This window comes from Tyto alba, unplaced genomic scaffold (assembly GCF_018691265.1).
Source record: "Tyto alba isolate M040663 unplaced genomic scaffold, T.alba_DEE_v4.0 Super-Scaffold_8, whole genome shotgun sequence".
Classification (NCBI taxonomy): Eukaryota; Metazoa; Chordata; class Aves; order Strigiformes; family Tytonidae; genus Tyto; species Tyto alba.
In genome coordinates, this window is record NW_024881329.1 from 5,013,075 (window position 1) to 5,034,661 (window position 21,587).

The 21,587-nt window shown below is 37.2% G+C and overlaps 1 protein-coding gene across 2 annotated transcripts; it reads left to right on the forward strand.

Annotated features, from left to right (window-relative positions):
- Positions 1-25: 25 nt before the first annotated feature.
- Positions 26-20,854, forward strand: TSG101 (tumor susceptibility 101). 2 transcript variants are annotated; one of them, XM_032984870.2, is made up of 10 exons: positions 26-119; positions 3,823-3,907; positions 5,751-5,816; positions 6,399-6,562; positions 7,361-7,487; positions 10,065-10,131; positions 11,686-11,780; positions 17,415-17,617; positions 19,104-19,343; positions 20,521-20,854. In XM_032984870.2, the coding sequence occupies exons 1-10, from the start codon at positions 78-80 to the stop codon at positions 20,608-20,610; spliced, it is 1,179 nt and encodes a 392-aa protein (XP_032840761.2). In that variant the 5' UTR covers positions 26-77; the 3' UTR covers positions 20,611-20,854. The 2 variants fall into 2 exon arrangements, with proteins under 2 accessions (XP_032840761.2, XP_032840762.2); XM_032984871.2 differs by having other exon boundaries at positions 11,689-11,780.
- The last annotated feature ends 733 nt before the right edge of the window (positions 20,855-21,587 follow it).

Genomic DNA, 21,587 nt, shown 5'->3' on the forward strand with positions numbered 1-21,587 from the left:
CCGGGCGGAAGCGGGGTGTCGCTGCTTCCTGTCTGTTGCCGGAGGGGTGGGGAGGGGCGGCGGAGGGGCCGGCCGCCATGGCGGTCTCGGAGAGCCAGCTCAAGAAAATGCTCGCCAAGGTAACGGCGCGGCCGAGGGCAGCGGGAGCCCCTTCCCCTCCCCGGGGGCGTCGGGCGGGGCGGCGCCGCCGCGGCCCTACCCGCGGCCTGGTGCGGGGCTCCCGGCTTGGGCCCGGGGCGGAGCGTAGCGGGGGCCCCGCGTCTACCTCAGCGCCGGCGCTGTGCCCCGGGGGCGCCGGGCTCCCCGATCCCTCCTGACGGGCCTGCGGCTTTGTCCCGGGCCGGCGGCCGGCGGGGACGGAGCGCCGGGACGGTCTGTCCAGGCCGGGCGGAGCAGCGGTGCAAGGGCTGTGTCCGGCCCTCGGGAGGCTGTAAATTGAGTTGGTTGGTAAAGGGAAATAGGGTGCACCAAAACCTGAAATACGTGGCTGTTTGTAGTCCTGCGGAAGTTTAGTTTTGGGCTAGGACATCGCCAGTTAAAGCCGAATAGAAACCATTTGCCTGGCTGAGGCTGTGGTGCGTCAGTGGCGATGTGGGTGCTTGGGTCGTGTGGCATTGTTTGCATCCATTGGTTAAGTGAAGGTGGAAGGCAAGTTCGTTGGCTAGGATGAGGGTGGGGGGTTTATCACCTTTGTTTAAGGAAACAAGAAAACCTTGGAAGGTGAATCATTAACAACTGAATCATACAGAGCCACGTGCAGTTGTGCCACTCTTAAGGTGAAAACAGCTTTGTCCGGCAGCTTGAAATGAAAACTGCTAAGGCTGAATATTTAGGACAAGTTCTGGTTTGGTTTGAGGGGATGTTTTTAACAATACTGAATAGCCATATTTGCACAATTTTAAAATTAAATACAACAGGTGAAGATCTGATGAAAACTGAAGAAACCTTATTAAAGGATCTTTCACCTGCATGGAATCATAAGCAAATTTTTTTATCAGCTGGAAAATCAGGGTTGAATGCTAACTTGCTGTCAGCAAACAAGATCACGTATATATTTGCATACACCTGTCTTCCGTAAATGAATTATTGCCATGCCACACAACAAAGAGCATTTAAGGCAGTTCCCTGTCCTCTTTCCCCCACATTCACCTATATTATACCCTCATCTGACTTTGTGTAGGTAAGCTCAAGGTGCAGTGTACCTAATAGTTGATGAAAAATGAAGTTACCGTTTTGTGACTGTTTTTCAAAAATCGTTACACTTTCTGATCTGTAGAGGGAAGCTTAGTGGTATTTCCCATATTGAATAGTTCAGTGTGTGAGACAACAGAAGACCTAAGCCATTGTTTGGTTGAACATGATACTTTATTTAACTTCAGGTATTTACCTGCTGTCTGGTCTAGAAGAGCATCTCTCCGTGATCTGTTTCCTGGTATCTCAAATGAAGAGGATGTATTTACCTTTCAAGAATGGAGGAGGAAAAAAAAAGCTTAGAAATTAGGAATTCAGATTAATCTGTTTTAGTTACCTTTGTAGATATCACTAGGACCTTATATTTTAGAAATAGATTTTGACATTTCTTGGAAATGCTCAACTACTTACTATATGAACACAGGAAAAGATTGTCTTGTGATATTCTAGCACTCCTTAAAGTGGAAAGAGAAATAAGCACAAAAGAGCATACTTTGTACTTTAAATAAAAAAAAAAAAAAAAGCTAGAAAAGCCATCATTCTCATTAGGAAAAACTTCATATGTCATTTTAATTTACAGAACTTTGATCTTCTATAACTATCTGGATCAAAGTACTGAAATTAATAGCGGATGTAGCATTTAATTTTGCTTGTGGAAGTAGCTGGGATCTTAAAAGCTTATCTCTACGAAGTAATTATCACCCAGTGTAAAAACTATTTGCAGGAATACTTTTTCTTAGTTTTAAGGGACATATCAAAATATTTTTTTAATTTTAAGGTCTTGTGCCTACTTTTTAAAAGCACCTCGGATAACCAAATCTGGGTTTTATCAGCCCTATCAACCCCCATGTACCAGAGTCCCAGTATGTCTGCTGAGCAGGCATGTGCTTTTTCTCCTGCTTGACTAAATGAATTTGAGACACTCATGCCAAAAGTGGAGTAAAATGCTGACTCTGAATCCTTGTGCTTGTTAGGAGCTTCTGTTAGTGGAAGCCAATTATTTTTCTAGTAGTGATTATGCCAGTCTTCTTGAGCCTATATCCTGCACCATAAGGTACATTCCTGTAAAAAGACCCCCTCTTTTTACAGTAGCTAGTGACACGCTCTCATTCGTACTGTAGTAACGTGTTCAGTGATGTGGGTATGTGCTGCCAGTCTCTGTCTGGCCTAGCCCAAATTTCACAGACTTCTGTCTCCATGTTCTAGCAATGCCTGTTACCTATTTCTCACTTCTGCTAGGCGTTGGGGAAGGAGGGAGGGGTGTAATGCTAGCAATGCTGTCTCTCCTCTGTCATGCCCCTCCCGCCCGCTCCGGACCCTGCACCTGCTTTCTGGAGGAGGCTGAGGTGCTTTGCTGCTGCCCCCCTGCACACGCAGGCATCCCTGCCGGAGGGGCTGCTGGCGTTCCCACAGGCGAGCAGCGTTTTGCAGACTGACCGTATGGCTGTTTTGGCCTTGGTTGTTTCAGGAAGATGAGTCACAGCATCCCCCCCAAGCACAGGTGCTGTTTGTAGACTTGGTGGCTTTATGGGAAGTGGCATGGTGTGTGCATCTTTGCTCGTTAAATAAGTATCATGCCTAGGAGTAGCATCCTTGTCACTCTCTGTAGATAACAGGAAGAAGAGTTAGTTTCTAAGCTTCACAACTCATGAGTGTTTGTCAGAACAAAGGTGACCTTTAGCTGCAGCACCACACTTTGCTCTTGGATAATGTCTGAATTAATTTGTTCAGATGTTAGCATCTGCGTGCTTTGGGTATTGCACATTTCATCGTGTTGGGCCCTTTGTCTTCTACCATGGTTGAATGAAATGATGCTGTATGTTTCTGTTCTTTAAGACACCTGAAGATTGTAATTTAAAAAAAATAAAGTTATTACAATGAAAACATTGTCAAGGGACTACATTGTTAGCTTTTCTTTTTAATGGTAGTTATCAAGAGGAATGGCCACAAGGTTAAAAGCTGTGCCACGTGGTAAACCAGCTCTGTGTTGCCCAGAAGCATCTCCTTTGTTGTCTGTGGATTATAGTTCTGAGACTGCTAAATTTACAGATCTTCTGCACTGTGCATTATTCCCTGCTCCTGATAAAGGGAAGGGGGTGAAACCAGTACTATTACTGATAATACCGTGCCTTGAAACGTCTGCTTTCTACTTGATAAAATACATGAAAGTACTGATCAGTGATTGACAAATACTGTGATGCTTTGAAAAGTACTATGAAAGATAGCTATGAGATTCAAATCCTAGATAGCTGTGTGTCAGCAGTGCTCAAAACATCACTATATTTGTTCAAATGCAGGGCTTTTTTTAAGATTCTCATATATCTCTCAGATATTGTTGGTTATGGTAGAACGTGAATGAAAATGCAGTAGCTTTCCCCAGATCCCTTGACATATGGACCCTTATTTAAGACTAAAAGCATCTTAACACCTTGTTAAAGTTCAGTAAGTTATATAGACAGTGTTCGGTTAAGTAATATAGAGAAAGAAGTTCTCGTTCCAGAATAAGAGTGGAGAACAATGTCTATACGTCCATGTAAACTCACAGATGCAATCTATTGGGTAAAATAAAACAAAATTAAACTACACTGAAAATTTGGTCTGTAAAGTCATTTTTTCTCTTTTGTTTTCCAGTATAAGTATAGAGACCTAACTGTACAGGAGACAACCAGTGTTATTACACAGTACAAGGACCTCAAACCTGTCATGGATTCATATGGTTAGTCTGCGCACAAGAAAGCTTTTGCTATTGAATTGTTGATGGTTTAGATATATTTGGTAGTTTATGTGGGGAAAAAGGAGATTAACACTAGAAAACTTAATTTTTTGAGTTTCTCTTCTTGATCTTTGACATCATTACTTCCTTAGAAACACAGTTATTTTCTAAAACAACCTTTCTGTATTACTGACTGTCTGACATGCCAAGAAGTGTTGCATTTTTCACAGCTTAACTTTTAGTTACCTGCTCAGTGAGGTCATATCAGTTGATGTCCTGAGATTGCTGGTATCTTACAAATTCAGCTTTGCTGTCATGTAAAGATTTTTTTAGGGTTCTATTTAGAAAGAACTGTTAATCAATGAACAAATGCTTCATTAAAAGTAGTTGTGGCAGTCCTTAAGAGTATGAAGAAAACAATCAGGTATCTAGAAAATTGGTATGAGGGGGTTGTAATGGAAATTAATGGTGACAATCACTGTTTGTTGGCTATTTTAAAGGCTCTGAGTAAATTTGAGTGTGTTAAATGAAGATGATATCTAGGGTCAGCTTCAGAGGCTGAGTGCATGGTTTCACAATGTATAGTGACCCAGTATAGCCGCTGAGGACATCCTCCTTCTGATCACCTTTTTTTTATTGTCACCTGTGGGATTCCTCAGTGAGCTAATTTATATTACTAATACATCACCAGAGATTTTATCGTCTTCTGCTTTCTAAATTCTAAATCTGGATTGAGAAGTATTGAGAAGGAGCATGGACAGGTAAAAGATAGATTAGTCTTAATTTGAATAGCTGAAAGCCAGCAGTGGTCTCTGAAATAAAAATTCATGCAGTGACTGGAGAATCAAAAACAATAGTGAAAGGACTGTGGTTGGAATAGCCTACATGAGTTGGCATAATGATAGTGGTCAGAATTCCAGCTGGCTTTGAGCTGTAGCAGGAATCCCATTTGTGTTACCTAATTCTTTCTAAGCAGCCTGGGAAATGGTGAGCACAGAACCACTTACAGCTAATTGGAGTAGTGAAATGAGCAATTGGGATAGTTTTCAAGTTTATGCTAATAATGAAAAATATACCCCCATTTAAGTCCCAGCATGTTCTAGCTGCCTTTGCAGAACATAAGCACCAAAAGAATTGTACACAATAAGCTATGTTTGAAGTATGACTAGCAACTTTCAGGTGAAATTAGGAAAATAAAAGCTTTATTACCAGAAGTTGATTTATTGAGTCAAGAATAATCTATTGGATTGAAAGTATGGGAAAACTAAATACAGAACTCAGGAAATGGAGGTCAGGGCCTCTGTGCAGTTTGTGAACTAAGCCTAAAATTTGGCAGTGAGTATAAATGCTACGCATTTCTTCCTCTTCGGTGTACTATTGTTTGGTTAAATTACCTTTACTGATTCTGTAATAAATATCTATGGCCCGGTAATTTTTGATATTCTTGCTGACCTGTTTGTTTGGAGAAAGCATAAGGAATTCTTTGTAATGCTAAATGACAGTTGAGTTCAGCTTATCTTTGCAACGATTTGTATGATTTGCAGTTTGTATGGTTCCAACATGTTTTACTTGGTCTCTGAATGAGGAAACCAGTTTTATTTGCCATGAAGGTAGTTTGACAATAATTAGTCACTCATTTCTCAGAAATAAGTTATTCATAAGACGTTACCTGATTGTAGACAATCATTTGCTAGTCCATGAATCTGCATGAGCAGAACCTTTCAAGCTGAGTTTATATATGTGTAACTTCTGAAAACATAGGCAAATAAATGTATGGGTTATAACCTGAACAGAGATTAATGTAGCAAATAGGTTTGTCTTAAAAATACTGTTTGTTCCCTTTCAGTTTTTAACGATGGTTCCTCTAGGGAGTTGATGAGCCTCAGTGGAACCATTCCTGTGCCTTACAGAGGTATGCATTTATTATTATTATCATCACCACCGTTATTTTCCCAAAGTACATGAAAAACTATTTAGATCTGTCCTGGTTCAACTTCACTACTTCGGTGACCACTATTTTCTTGAAATACTTTACTTGTCCAGAGCATAATGTTTTAAAGAAATTGTTCACTGTTTTTGCTGCAAAATAAAATTTTAATATTGAGCAGTGCTGCTTCAGTCTTGTACAGGTCTGTAACATCTCTTCTCTTTCAGTACTGTATGTTTTTCAAGCGTCTCAAATGAGTGAGGGTTGCAAACCATTTATTGCTGTGCTAACGATAATTCAGATTAGGGTCTAATAATGCTGCATTGTAGAGCAAATGAGATAATGTATTAGTAGTAAATGATAATTGTAAATCAAAGTTAAATTGTTCTGAAAAATGTTGTTTGTGGCTATATTGTAAGATCTTGTTTGAATGTTATTAGTGGACTTTGACTTCTGATTCTATGTAGTTGAATTTACTGGGGTTAGGAGTTTTTTGTAAATCTATATACAAGAGGATAGTTGAAGAGTTGGAATAACTTTTAAAATCTTTCAAAATATCTTTTCTAGGTAACACATACAATATCCCAATTTGCCTGTGGCTGTTGGACACCTACCCTTTCAACCCCCCAATTTGTTTTGTTAAACCCACTAGCTCTATGACAATAAAAACTGGGAAGCATGTTGATGCAAATGGAAAGATATATCTTCCTTATCTGCATGAGTGGAAATATGTAAGTATAGGGAACTTGAAATTCTCAAATTCCTCAGGTCTGAATTCTTTTAGATAGTTGTATCATTCTTAACAAAAACTATAATCTTTATTTGATATCTTAAATAATTTTTGTTAAATTAAAACAACTGTGTGGATTGTAGAACTAAGAACATTTGGAAATAGGATATGTAATCTGGTGCTGCATTTGTGATGCTTGTCCTTATTTTGGTAAAATGAAATCATGGCTATATTAAATGTAGTTATAAACCAAGAAGCATGGTTTTGCTATATTTAAAGGAGGTTTGTGCCACTCCTTAGTGGGTTAGAATATTTTGTCTGTTGAGCCATTCTGAACCTGGGCAAAAGCTGTATGCTTTATGAAATTGAAATCTTTGAAAACTCAGTGATCAGTACTTTATGTTGGAGAGTGGATTTAAGTTTTAAAAAAATTAATTGTAATCCATCACTGCACAGTCATCTTCAGTGATTTATTGCCCTGCAGTTGATACAGAACAATGTATTACCCAGTTTATTCTGAGTGTAAATGCTACTGCAGCTGTATTTTGCTATACCGTTTTGAATACCAGCTGACTGGATTTGGTATCTAAAGGAATCCACGAAGGAAGTTAAATATGCACCTTTTTTTTTTTTTTTTTTTTTTTTTTTCAATTACAACATATATATTTTTAAAAAATTAAGTCCCCACAAATAAAAGGGTGGCTTTTGTGAGCTGATGGAATGTTATAATTTTGTTATTATAGTCAGTTAAACTGTCTGTTAGCAAGATCAACCACTTGTGATTTGCTTACCCTCCCAGCCCCAGTCAGACTTGCTAGAACTGATTCAGGTCATGATCGTTGTGTTTGGTGAGGAACCTCCAGTCTTTTCTCGGCCTACGGCTTCGTCAAGCTACCCACCATACCAGGCCACAGGCCCACCAACTAGTAAGTGGTCATGACTACTGATATTAATGCTCCAAAGTGATTGTTGCTCTGCATAGCTTATCAACAACTGATGTATACTACTCAAGAATGACTTTCTATATCAGTGGCTAATGATTTCACCTGTGTTGTACTTGGCCTTTTTGAACTATGTTGAAAGAATGTGTGTGGTGTTTTGGCTTTTGGAAGGAAGGGAAAAATCAAGTTTGTATTTAAAAACAAAACACAAACACCTCCCAAGTCCCTCAAAACAGCGAGTAACCTGTCAACATTCAGAACTATCCTTAAAAAGAGATTATTCAGATAACTGTCTTAAATTTTTTTTATTCTAATAATACAAGTCCATCTGTTAAGTTTCCTGCAACCATTGATTTCGTAAGCGTAAGCATACTGCTTGTGTTCCCTGTGCTCACACTCTTTTTTTATTGCTGGCTGAATATGAAAAAACCCACCTTGTGATTTTTCATTCTTCTCTGTTGATTTGGTGCTGTGACTTGGTACCCATTCTTATTTTCTTGCAAAAATTCTCAAGACTTTAAAAATTTTTATTTATTTAAACTTCTGGAGGCATCTTACTTTAAAGACTGGGGATACGTGAGTGGGGGAAATGAAGGAAGTGGGAAACTGTAAGTCCTAGAAATTCTTCCAGGGGGAGACTTCATTGTGTGGAAAAAAAACCCCAAAACAGTAGAGTAGACCTACTCAAGCCAAAGACTGGGGCAGGAGGGGAGTGGGGAGCAGATTAGCTGCAGATTGTTTAATGGTGTTATAATGGTTCTACATTAGTTTAATGGTAGAATATTTTGGGGTTATATATTTTTGCTGTATTTGAGGTTATATATTTCTGCTGTATTTTTAAGGCTATGTCTGTTTTTTGTTGTAATACTGCTTTTTTCAGAACATGGTGTTACAGCTGAGAAGCTGAAGGACTATTCATTACAGTTTTCAGTGCAAAGCATTTTTAACAGGGTCTTAGATTCTTAACATGTGAGGAAAGGTCTAGCAATCATTAATGGGAACACTAGGCATAGCTGGCTAAAGGTAAGTGTGTGGGACTTGGAGTGTCCAGTTCTAGCTCCCTAGGAGCACTAGATCATTCCACTGTTCTGATTTTCCAAGAACAGTGGGTGTCAGTACAAGTATAGTTTTAGTAGAGACTGTGTCTTGTATTGCTTTAGGGAAAGACCATTGATTAAAACACACTTGATTACTTTTGTAGTTACTCAGGGCTAGCATAGCTGAAGTAAATTTAGTGGAAATGTTTCAGGATTTTCACATTGTTAATAGCTCCTTAGTTTTACCAATGTAAACGGCTTTTCCTAATTTTACAGATGTTTAAATTTGTTTGGTTTTTTTTTTTTTTTTTTTTTTAATTCTAGATACTGTTTAAGAAGAAATTCAGCTTTTTTAAAAAAATTGAATCATTTGAAAGCATTCAAAGACGAAAATAGCTTATCTCTTTTCAAAAGAAAAAAAAGCTGTTTGGTGTAATATTCCTGTAATTACTAGAAACATGGAATAAATATATTCAAACTATAATTTTTATAATAAAATTGTCAGATTTCCAAGATGAAACTTAAAAGTGCTAAAAGACTGTTAAAGCCTTAGACATTTCTACGTGCTGATAAAAGATTTTAAAATATAACTTCTAAATAGGAGAAATTACTGGATAAGAACATGGTTGGATTGTTAAATATCTGTCAACTGTTGTGAAGTCTAGCTACTCTGAAGGTACTTAAGTTATACACTTACTATTTAGTGAGGAGAGAACAATTGATACATTGGAAAGGTTATTCTCTTTTTTGAGCTATTGTATAAAAAAAATGGAGACACCTCTTCAGGTGTGTCATCTGTAACAACACTGCATTTTTTTCTGAGTTCCCTAGCTGCAGATACTTTTTCTTGTGTATCCACATTTTACTTAGTACAACTACTCGTCATGAATTTTAAATTGATATCCATTTTTATCCATGCAGTGGTTAGTTTAAAGTAATGATCAAGAAAAATTATGCAGTGAAAGGTGTTGTAGCTAGGTGTTCTAAGGAATGTATAATTGACTTCAATTACAGTTCTCATACTCTCCCTCCAAACAAAATACTCTTGAAAATGCTTTAACATCAGTTGGTAGGTAGAGGTAGAATCTTCAGAAATGCAAAATTTGCCTGCGTTTTGTGAAAATGGGGTTGGATACAGAAAGGAAATTCTACCTGGTTAGTACATGGAGGGAAGGTCTCCTGCAGTTTAGTCCTTTCTGTGTTTTGGGGGGAAGCAGCTGCCTTGGTCCGTTGGCACGGAGATTCCTCAGAGCCGCCCTCGGCCCGTGTCCCCGGCCAGGCTGCACACCAGCAGCGTGGGAGCTGCGTGAAGCGGTGGCGTTAGAGGTGCAGGGTACATGATTGGGGGGGGGGGGGTGGGGGTGGCCACAGAATGACTTCTCTTGTTGTTTCATTGTGTTACACTGTATTCATTGTTCAGTGGTATTTTGAAAAGCATCTTGCTGCAGCTTAATAATATATATGTAATCTTAATGCATATTAAACTTCTGAAAAGTAAAATATACAAAATCATTATTTTATTTAGCTTCCTATGTGCCAGGCATTCCAGGTGGAATATCTACTTATCCAGCAGGAAGCACTCCAAACCCAAGGTAAAAACCCCTTTAAACCATCATCATTTACATAATAGACAGCTTCACTGAACAGTATCTAGTTCTAGCTCTATTTTCTTACAGTATATTTGTTGTATAATTACCCTGTTAGCAGTTTTCTTTAAAAGTGAGGACTGAATTCTTGTCAATAGCCAAAAGAAAGTGTGAGAGAGGTTTAAATTTCTTAGTGTTGCTTGCTTCAAATACAATATACTTAAGTGATAAATATATTTTGAAAAATGATTACTTAACTCTCAGATGTTATCTTCCTTCACCCGTGTATTGGATTAGTTTTTTATTAGCATTGTTCGTATTGTTTGGGGTAATTAGGAACTCAAAACCTTGAGTCAAACATAAGTGTGGACTTAGGTCAGAGCAGTCTAAGAGAATTTGAAGGGTACAAAATAATTTTTAAAGTTTTTTATTAATATAAAACAATACTTTAAAGTATATTATATAATAGTTTGGAATAAAGTTTTCCAGAAAACTTGCAGTTCTGTCCTAGCAAATAGTAAGATGCTGATGGCTGCCTCCTAGTGTGTACATACATTTTTTTGTATCATAATCAATTCTTTTTATTATTAATGTCCTGATTTTGTGTTAGGAGCATACAGGGAGTTGCTGTAGTGTATAACATTTTGATTTAAAAAAAAAAAAATCACTAGGAAGGTGAGGGTGTTATGTTTTAAGAAGTGAAAAATGGGGATTTTTGTAAATTCTTGTGGCAGGTTTTTTCCTCCTAAATACATTTATTTAAAGTGCTCTTAATGTTTGTACAAAAATGAATAATAGAAGAACTGGTTTTAAAATAATGTAATTTATGAATGAACAGAAAGGTTGTAAGAACTATTAAATCTGTAATTATCTGCAAAGTCACAGAATATGCTTATTTTACATGTTTTCTTGGACCATTTTGTTTACTTATAGCCATGATTAATATTCTGCTCTGTGCGGGTGTTTGTCAGTCTAGTACTGACTAATTTGAGTTCTTGTTTCAATTGATAGTAAATGTATTCAGAAAGGTATTGTACACTGTCGTGTTATATGTCATCTTGCAGTTGTTTCAGTGAATAAATGAATACTTCTGTTTTCCTTCATCCTTCAGAGCAGGGCTAAGAATTTCTGGAGGAGTTTCATCTTGTAACCATATGTTGCACAACATTTTTAGGTTTATGTAAGCAGTTCAGTAGTCCTTATCTTAACTATTGTCGTATTGCTGTTTATGAGTTTGTAGGTAGAATAATTTCGATACTTTTGGGATATCATATGGCAAGATTAAGAGATTGAAGAGCATTTGGAATGATCAAAATGCTTGACCAGGCAATAACTATAGATAGGGTTGCAAATAAAATGGTATTTTCTTAAACTATACCAGAAATATAAATTACAAAAGACGTTAATGTGAACAGGAAATGAAAAAAAAGTATAACTTGGCCTGCAATTCAAACATTTTATTATGTAAACAAACGTTTAACATGGTGACATAAAGATAATATACATGGATAATATTTTACAGATAGTTACATAACATTAGCATGTCTTTCTTTGTCAAAGCAGCTACCCAAACTATCCTTACCCAGGTGGTGTTCCATTTCCAGCAACCACTAGTGTTCAGTACTACCCTTCTCAGCCTCCTGTGACTACTGTTGGTGAGTAGCTTTGGAAGGATTGCTCTGAAGTGAAACTTCCCTCTATAACTGATACATAAAGAAAGAAAATGGAAAAAGGAATGTATTGTTCTTAATCTGACCTTCCAAAGTACTGATCTTCAATTTTAAAAGTTAATCAGAGGAAGAATAAAATAGATTTTATGTCTTTTGCCTTTTATTCAGTCAGGAACTTGATAAATTCCTGGTTTTGTGCAATGCACTGTGTGTGCTCTATGAATATTTTGAAGAACACTGCATGTTACTACCTTAAGTTTTTTTCTCCCCTTTAACTGGATGTGACTTTTGTCTGTGTTATGGTCATGGTTTCTAAAAATGCTTTTGTCGTCATTTAATCATCTACTGGACTCACGTTATTTGCTCTTTATACTTCCTTTATTCCAAAAGTCATAGCTATCTAAAGCAGAGGTTTCCAAAGCGTTTGGAATGAGCTTCGTTTTTACCAAGTTTCTTCTCCAGCCACTTCACTGTTCTTTATGGTCCCTACTTATTACTTCTTTCCCTTCAGCAGCAAGATGTAGGGTATTAATGTGTATCTTTTCCTAGTCTACTGCTCTGTGGCCCTTTGCTGGCAAAATACACTAGCTTGGTCTCCACTCTGCACCTTGTTTTTAGTGTTTGTGTAGCAGATTGGGAACTGGAGAAAAAGGCCGTCTAGTTAAGAAGGAAGTTGGTGCAGTAACTTTCCAATTGGATGGTAGTCCTTTTAGAGCAGTTAAATAACTGGGAGTTCACACATTATACACACTCTTCCTTCCACAACTGTGTGTATTTTGAAATTTCCATTCACACACATGGGGACAAAGCAAGTTCACAGCTTGGTAAGGGGAAGATAGATGCTTTTCTGTTGTTATGGAGTTTGGAAATTACGTTGTATTCTTCTTGTGCCTGATCCCATTCGTTCTTTCTGAAAGTTGCTGGCTATTTTTTAGTGGTCAGCTCCTTTCTGAGGTGTTATGTCTCTCCTGGGCACACTGCAGGAAAGCTGCAATCCCACTTAAGTAGCTCAAACAGTAATTGGTGTTAGAGGGCTGTAGTTGAGTCCCTGAGAATTAATAGTCTCCACCGGCTCTCATGTAGGGAGGTGATTAGAACCTTCTTAGGGAACATAGTCTTTCTCAAACAGATCCAGTTTTTCTTTCACATCGTAGAGAGTTAATTTAAAATATAGATGGGTTTTATTTAATTTCTTTCTCTCCGTTTCCTCCCCAGTGAAAATGAGCAGAGGTGGAATATCTGCTAGATATCATAGAAGGCTCGTCAAGTCCTGAGTTAGATCATCTGATACCATGTTGTCAGATTTTGTAGTGACAATTTAACCTTAGACTGATTCATTTGATGCAGCTAGGTAAAAGTCATATGCCTGTTACGCATGGCTTATCTCTTGTGCCAAATGAAATGCAAGCATGTCTCTTTAACCATCCACTGTATTTACAGTACAGCTTGGGGATTTTAACAGTATTTTTTTTTTTTCTTTCAACTGAAAATGTTTATTTCCTATACAGATTGTTACGCTATGGTTTATTGTGATAGTTTATTTAGGAGCATATCAAGTGCTACAACTTTAGAGCTTTGTGTGGGTGGTGCTGGCGTGTTTTTTATAGTGAGCTTAGTTTGAATTGAATGAAAATACTCATTCAGAGTAGCTTAAACTTGTAATAATAGCTGTTTTTTCAAATATAGTCCTTCAGGCTTTTTCTCTCTGTTCAATCATCTGCCATTAATTACCTTTCTGATGCAATTACTAGTTTGATGATTCTGTAAGGTCACTTCTGAAATCAGACTCTGCCTGGTAAAGGTTAAGGGTTTCAGTGCTCTGCAGATTTAGTGGCTATATGCCATAAAGTCTTCCCCAAGCTGGGCTAATTATGGACGTGACAGAAAATGCTAAGGGTTCATGCTCTTTAAGAAGATACATAAAATCTAATTGAGCTGTATTAGAATGATTCTTTTTATGTTCAAAGACCTCTTTCCTATCTGTTGGCATTTCTGTGTGAACTTTAATTGTTAGGTGTATTGTGATTTTATTTTTTTTTCCTCTGTCCTACTTTACTGCTAAAGTGAGTCTTGTATAGAATCTCCCAGAGTGAGGGATATCAGAGGAAGAAAAAAAGTAGAACTGATGGCTGGTTCTGACTTTGTTTTGGGAATAATTCATTATGTAAAGTAAATAGTATCTGAAATCATGCTAATGCTGTTCTTCATGGAGTGAAATCTGACCTTTTTGTTTTCATTTAGAACATGTATATTTACAACTGTCTGCCTTAAACAGGAAGTCCTAAACAGTGAATAAACTCTTTGTCCCAGATAATTTGACTGACTTGGTTTAAGTTTTACTTTTCATTGTAGAAAGTACTGTTCCTTTTCATAAGAAGCAGCAATTCCTGGGTTGGTGTGTATGGTGCCATTTGACAGCTGCTGTTGCTGATTCTAATAGATAGTTAACCAAATAATGAAAATTATCTTGTTGACTGGCAACTGGGTGAATTGCTTCAGTGAGAACTGTAGATCAGATGAAGAGTTGGGACATTCATATTTTCATAAGTCTGTATCTTTACACCAGTTAATTAATAATTCAGTCTCTTTTTTCCAATAGTAATTAGCTTATTTACTTTTTTTTTTAAGTTAATTATGCATCTTCTTATACAATTAGTATGTAAGTAAAATGTTCACATTAGTAATAATCAAAATCTACTGTTTTCTTAATTTTAGAAGAATTTGATGGATTAGTAAGCATGATGTGCCTCTTCCCATGGTTCCTTTCATGTCATTTGCATAGCTTTATTTTTCAAATATTTGGCTTGGTGTAGGTTTTGGGGACAGGAATAGAATAAAAGGCATAGGGAAGGGATATGAATTCATGCAGTCTTGTTCTGTTCGCAGCAGAAGTCCAAAAAATCATCTGGATGTTTTAAGGATTCTGAGGTGTGCAGTCCTGTCAATGACAGTTTGCATTTGTTAGTATAACAATACCAACATACATTCCAAATAGATTTTATTATTATTACTTATTTTTAAATTACGGTGATGATACCCTATCAGAAAGTTGTCATTTTTCCATTCAGATGCTTGTTTCTAAAGGCAGAGTTTAGATTTTTATACTGTGTTCTGGATTGTTGCTGATTATTGTCAAGATATCCAACCTACCCCAAAAACACTGTAATGCTGAAATTTCACTAAACAGCTAACCCTTTTCCTGAATAACTGTAGTAGAATTATTGCAATCTTATTTCTAGCTAATAGTAGTTTATTTACTGAGTACTATAAATGTCAAAAAAAATACATTTATCACTGTTTATCTTAGTGTAATTTACTCTAAAAATACCAATCTTTGAACTACTGTGTTTAAATGGCAAAATTAATGCATGGTTTGAGTTGCTTGTTTGCTTTTTCTTCATTTGAGGGCCTCATTATCAAGAAAGGTAAAGATGTTTATTGGATTTCAGTTGACTCAAGACACTTTTCTGAACCTTTGGGAAGGAAGAACAAAAGATATGCTAATGGCTTGTTCTTTATGTAAGATTCACAGTAGCTTTCACAGGATTTTTCACTTTGCAGTTTTTTGAGATCTAGGGTACTGAGAAATACAATGTACCTAGTGATGTCACAACTTCAGGGTTTTGATAACCCTGTCTCTGGATAAAAAGATACCCTGGTAAGACTTCTTTCTTCAAATTTTCTTTCCAGTTACAGATCTTAAAATCTCTACATTTCGTCTGTAAAAGTTGGAAAGTTTAGGCACAAAACCTGCTATAATTCTTGCTTTATTAGTAGTTGTTATTATCCAATTGAAATTTCACTGATTTAAAATGTGGGAGGCACAAGCATGGGAAAACTGTGACACTCCATTTTTTTCTCATAGAAGAATGGTTGAAGTGGTTTGTGATAAATATGGATATAATTCTGCGACAAGAGGCCACTTCACATTCTCTAGAGCAATCGAGTTTCCTGGTCTACAGATAGACAGCACTTCCTGTGACAGGCATAAAGGATTTACCTTTCTATTTAAAAAGCTGTTAGTGTCAGTCTCTCGAAATTAGGTAATAGCATTGAAAGGCTGGTTTGCAAAAGCAATAGTAATATTCAGGCTTAAATGTGGAAGCCTCCAGCATGCTTCAGAGCTTCAGACAAGTGCTTCAGAGGAAGAGGGACTAATGAAATATATTAGAGAATTTATTTTCTTCTGTTATATTTTCAAGTATTGCTGCACTGAAATGTGATTTAATAAACTGAAATTACAAATTGTAGCTAGCAATCGAAAAAGGTAGTACCCTCAGTTGTTGTAACTCAGTTACATAGCAGCCTCTGGCTGCCTAACTGTAACATCGATGATTTATGGAAGCTAGTTACGTAATACTGGAACAATATTGGTTGGTTGTTTCACTACTACTAAAATCTACCCTGAGTTTCTGGACACAATGGACCAGGTGAAGCTGGCAAATTAGTATACCTACAATCATACTGTCTGTTACCATCTTTGTACTTACACTTACCTAAAATAGCTATGCTCGCTTTTCTTAGAATCAAATTGTATAAGTAATTCTACAGAACCTCTGTATGCTTGACTAATACTCTTTATTCAACTAACATTGAAGTAGTATTTTATCCAGAGAGAATTTTTACATGTTCTTTGTAGGTGCCATTACCTAATTTTATAAACTACACTGCCCCTGACCTCTCTCCCATTACAGTACCATCCTGCAGAAGTTTAAAAAAAATAAATGGTAGGCCCAGTATAACACTGAACATGTACCTGAAAGACAGCTGTCTGATTTTAGACTGCTAGAACATACCTATAAACTGTATGCTAATAAGTTTGATTAGCATTTCTCTGCTTTATAATCTTTTAATAAATGTTGTTTGTTAAAGTAACAATACCTCAATAGCAGATGTTCTGTATTAATGCTGATTGTTTCATTGCCCTCCTGTACCTGCCCTAGGATGGTTGAATGATAACTGTGAAACCAGTTGTGAAAGACTAGATGATATTTTCGCTTTTTAATCACTTGATACTGTTCAGTAATTTGTCACTTAAACAGACCCTGCTATTAGATCTTCATAAATATAAAAGGGTAGCAGTTTAGATATTTTTAATTTAAATTATTTTTGTTAGCTTAGTGTTCATCTGTTTTTATTAATCTTATATAAAAAAAAAAACCACACAATAATTGGCAAGCCTCATGATAGAGTACCTATAAGCAAATTCACTATCTCAAGCCAGCCATTACATTAATTGTGGTTGAGTACATATATCCATTTATTTCCATAGTTTACCAGAAATTTATTCTTCTTTTAAAGTCTCAGACTAACAACATTTGTAGACTTCAGGGGAAATGGCCAGCCCGTTTTTAAATTAAAGGAAGATTGTGCATGTGGGAATAGTAAAGTGAATGAATGGATGCATACTCTTAAATTGACTTGTGTACATCTTAATGTGTTTTATCTCACTGTAATCTCTTCACTGCTTCTGGAAATTACTATGGAAAACAGTTTATTTTATTGTCTCATATTGCTAGAGTACATGCAGCAGGTTAGCCACTTTTTTTTCAAGCTGGCTTTATATGGAAGCCAGTGCAGAACAGAGTTATTTTAATGCTTGTGAATTTTCTTGTTCAGGACCCAGTAGAGATGGAACTATCAGTGAGGACACCATTAGAGCTTCCCTCATTTCGGCAGTCAGTGATAAACTGAGATGGCGGATGAAAGAAGAAATGGATCGTGCACAAGCTGAGCTCAATGCCTTGAAACGGACAGAAGAGGACCTGAAAAAAGGACACCAGAAACTGGAAGAGATGGTAACTCGCCTGGATCAGGAAGTGGTAAGCTAAGATTAAACACTGCTCTGTATCTGAGTATTCCTAGTAGTGAACAGAAGCATGTAATTAATTCATTATTAAGCATGATAGAAATATCAGACCTTCCAGTGTATTGCTTTTTAATTATATGTTCTCTTTCCCAGTTGAGCTGCATGTGTTCAGACTGAAGCAAGTCAGAAATAGCAGTGACCGTAAGATGTATTTGTCCTGCATGTATCTTACAGATGTCATCGTGCAGTAGTAGACAAACAGTATTATTTTTCCCCATCCTCTCTGAGAAAGATGCCAGTGGTGTGACATTATCTCATAACTGTGTCTCAGTTTCTGGATAATAATAATATGTAAAAGCAGCACTGGAGAACATTTCAGTGTCTTAGTGCAGAGATACTGATTTTAGTCACCGCCTTCTTGTGTAGCTTGTAGACTTTTCCTTTCCCAGATGAGAATCTCTCCTACTCAGTATGCTCAGAAATTCCTGCATTTTTCCATTAAGGCCTGACATCTTTTGCTTAGTCCATCTGCTCTTTGCGTCACTGCTCAGGAGTAAGATTTTGGGATTGATGAGCAGTTTCTGAAACCAGCTCAGTGCTCAGATATGGCTTAAAAAAAAAAAAAAAAAAAAAAAAAAGAAATTATTAGTCAGGACTAGACAAGAGGGAATACCATTATGTCACTGTATACATCTATGATATGCCCACTTTAAATGTAATGTGTAATTCTGGTCTTTCCTATCTTGGAAAGGACATAATAGAACTGCAGGTCTTTGCAAAGGCGAGAAGGATGATCCAGCATATCAGGCAGCTTACATATAAAACATGACTGAGTAAGCTAGGGCTTCAGTCTGGAAAAAAGACAGTGAGGACAGAGAGAGTGATATATAATAATAGTCTGTACAGCTTTGAGTGATATGAGGAAAACCACTGTGGTGTACAGTCTCTTTCAGTGTATTAGCTGTGGGACATCAAAAATATCAGAGGCAAATTCAAAAGTAGTAAAGGAGGTATATATCATACAGATGCAGTTAAATTACAGTTACCATTAGTGGATAAAGCTAGCATATTTTGTTTCCTGTCAATACAGTTAAGTGTTTGTTTGATCCATGCTTAGGAAACTTGTGTAGGAGCTTACTCCAAAAGACACATTTCCAAAGAAAAATAACTATTTTGGCTTTGCTGTTGTTATCTTTAGCTAGTTTAAATGGTTGGTTTTCCTTATGTGGCACCTTCAAAATACTGAGACTATTAGCATGCCTTCTCTGCAGTTATAAATTGGTAATGGATTGACATTACGTAAAACAGCCTTTACTTTTTTGAAAGGAAAGAATCCAAAATCTACAGACTGGTAGCTCTTTCCTGTGTAAAAATTGTAATGGAAACAAGTAAAGAATCAACTGGCATGTCTAAAAATCTTTCATCTTGACAGTTGTATCACAAGAAGACCTTCAGCTCTCGAGACCTAATAAATAAATAAATATCTTAATTGATTTTAGGCTGAAGTTGACAAAAACATTGAACTTCTGAAGAAGAAGGATGAGGAACTCAGTTCTGCCTTAGAGAAAATGGAAAGTCAGTCAGAAAATAATGACATAGATGAAGTTATTATTCCTACAGCACCACTTTACAAGCAGATCCTGAACTTATATGCAGAGGAAAATGCAATTGAAGACACCATCTTCTATCTTGGGGAAGCATTGAGACGTGGAGTGATAGATCTAGATGTCTTCCTAAAGGTATGTTTCTTGGGAGGTTTTTAAGATGTACATTTTAAATGTGTTTAAATACTTTGAACTCTTTTGGTCAGGTTTTTAATGTTAGTGATTTCTTCACTGAAGAGGATCCTGTAAGAACATGAATACTTGTATGTTGAAACATAAGTTTTAAAAGAGGAATTTCAGAATTAAGATCAAAGAGCAATATTAAAAGCATTATAGATACAAAGTAATTTATCATTAGATGAGTGGAACAGTGTCAACATAAGCTTTCCATTGGGCTTGCATCCTAATTCGGGAGAAGCTAACTTTAAGGGTGATTGGAGTATTAAGACAGCTTTTCCCTTGCAGTCTGTGGGTGCCTCTGCTGAGGCAGCCAGTGGAGTGTTAGAATCGTAGGGGGAAAAAAAATACACTAACTAGTTTGTGTCTCTAGCAGAGACCTTCTTAGACAAATTTGTTCCCTTTCTTTGCTGTCCTTAATGCTGAAAGTTTTCATAATGTCTGATCTAATAATCTTCCTTTATTTTGAATTTATGTGCGTGGTGATGGCACATGAAATAAACGCAGATCTGTTGTTATTTTGAAAAGACTAAAACCACTTTTTAGTGGGGAATAAAACTACACAAAATGTATATGTGAGAGTAATTAATGTTGCCATTGGATCTGGAAAGATTGTTGTGCAGAAGTGTTATTAATCTGTACTGGGGCCCGTGGGAAACGAGTTACCAGTCCTTCCTTTTTCTAACAGTTGAGGTTTCTCCCAAGTTACAACTTAAGTTTTGCTTTTGTCATCCAGTGTACAATGCACTATGTAGATACATACTATGTCCTTCTTAGGTAGCTTGCCAGTTCTGTTAACTGTTAAAAGAACTGTTCTCTGCCCCATGGGAAATGCATTAGTCTGACTTCAGCTTGGAGTACATATTACTACTTTTCTCTTTGATAAGAATATGTGCAGAGTTACTAATTAAAATCACAAATAATATACTATAGTGCTTGCATTTAGTAGCCATCTGCAAGTCATTTTAAGCCAAAAAAAAATGCCATTTAGTAGACGAATGCATTTAGTGTTTCCAAAACAACTAATAACTTGTTTGGGTCATGGAATGCGTCATGCTTTGAAAAATCTGTATTGCAATGTAATTAAGATTCTATCAAAGCTTTCCCAATAGCCAGCTTTTCTTTCTTTCTGCAGCATGTACGTCTTCTATCTCGCAAGCAGTTCCAGCTGAGGGCATTAATGCAGAAAGCAAGGAAGACTGCTGGACTGAGTGATCTCTACTAAATTCTCAGACTTCAGCTGGGAAGTTAGATTTCCTTATGAAGCAGCCATTCTCTTGATATTTCTCTTAATCAGTAGGTGCCCAGAATAAGTTATTACATCACTCAAGTGTAAGATATTTTGAATCAATAATATATTTTCTTTTTGGTAAAGACTAGCTTTTATTAATGCACTTTCTATCTCCTGTAATCTTTGTGCTGGTGGACTTACGCTGAATAAAACTTGTTGCATATTTTCTTCCTCTACAGAACGGTGTACAGTGCGTTTCCTTTACAAACAAGCCTGGCTTATGCAGTGTCAGCTGAACTCCTTACTTTCTCCTTACTTGTGAGATCTGGCGGACATTTCAGTGTCCCAGACTGGAAAAATTTACATTCCAGTGTAACTAACCTTTGTTATGACAAGTGAAAGCTGAAAACTAAATTTCAAGGCCCTGCTGTTTGACCTAGCTGTTGATGTCAAAGGATTGTTTTCCTGAAGTGAGCTTAATAACCATTACCTTAACATGCCTGTTCTATCATCAGGTCATGGTTGTAGTGGAGTATACCTTGTGATGCCTTAAGAAGCCTTGATGTATATTGCATTTTTCCACTAGAAAATGCTAGGCAAAAGGGAGGCTGCTACATCTGGTGTTGCACTGCCTGCCAGGCAGAAAATGCTACATGTCAGGCAGCCGTGGGAAGCACGGGTTGTGGCTGTGTGAGCTGGGAAGGGGCTTGCAGTGACAATCTGGTGGTTAAGCACCACACTGTCTGCAGAAGAGGGCATGTTGTACAGAGTGTTTCCCACCTTGGGGTGCTGTAGGGATTGGCGATGCTGCTCTTGCCGCCTCTCAGCAGTGTGCTGCAGTCCTCAGCTGTCAGCTGGTGTGGGCTGCCCCAGCAAAGCTAGCTTGAAAACCAAAGTTCTTGGTCTCAGCACAGTAATCAGCGTTGCTCAAAACAGAGCATTTGTCTTCAGGCTTTTTAGGTTACCATTGA

What these genes read in the sequence shown, in the direction of transcription:
- TSG101 (XM_032984870.2), top strand. Translation starts at nt 78, where the DNA reads ATGGCGGTCTCGGAGAGCCAGCTCAAGAAAATGCTCGCCAAG. An exon ending in CATTCCTGTGCCTTACAGAG is followed by an intron (nt 5,817 to 6,398) that starts GTATGCATTTAT and finishes TATCTTTTCTAG; the next exon opens with GTAACACATACAATATCCCA. An exon ending in ATCTAGATGTCTTCCTAAAG is followed by an intron (nt 19,344 to 20,520) that starts GTATGTTTCTTG and finishes TTCTTTCTGCAG; the next exon opens with CATGTACGTCTTCTATCTCG.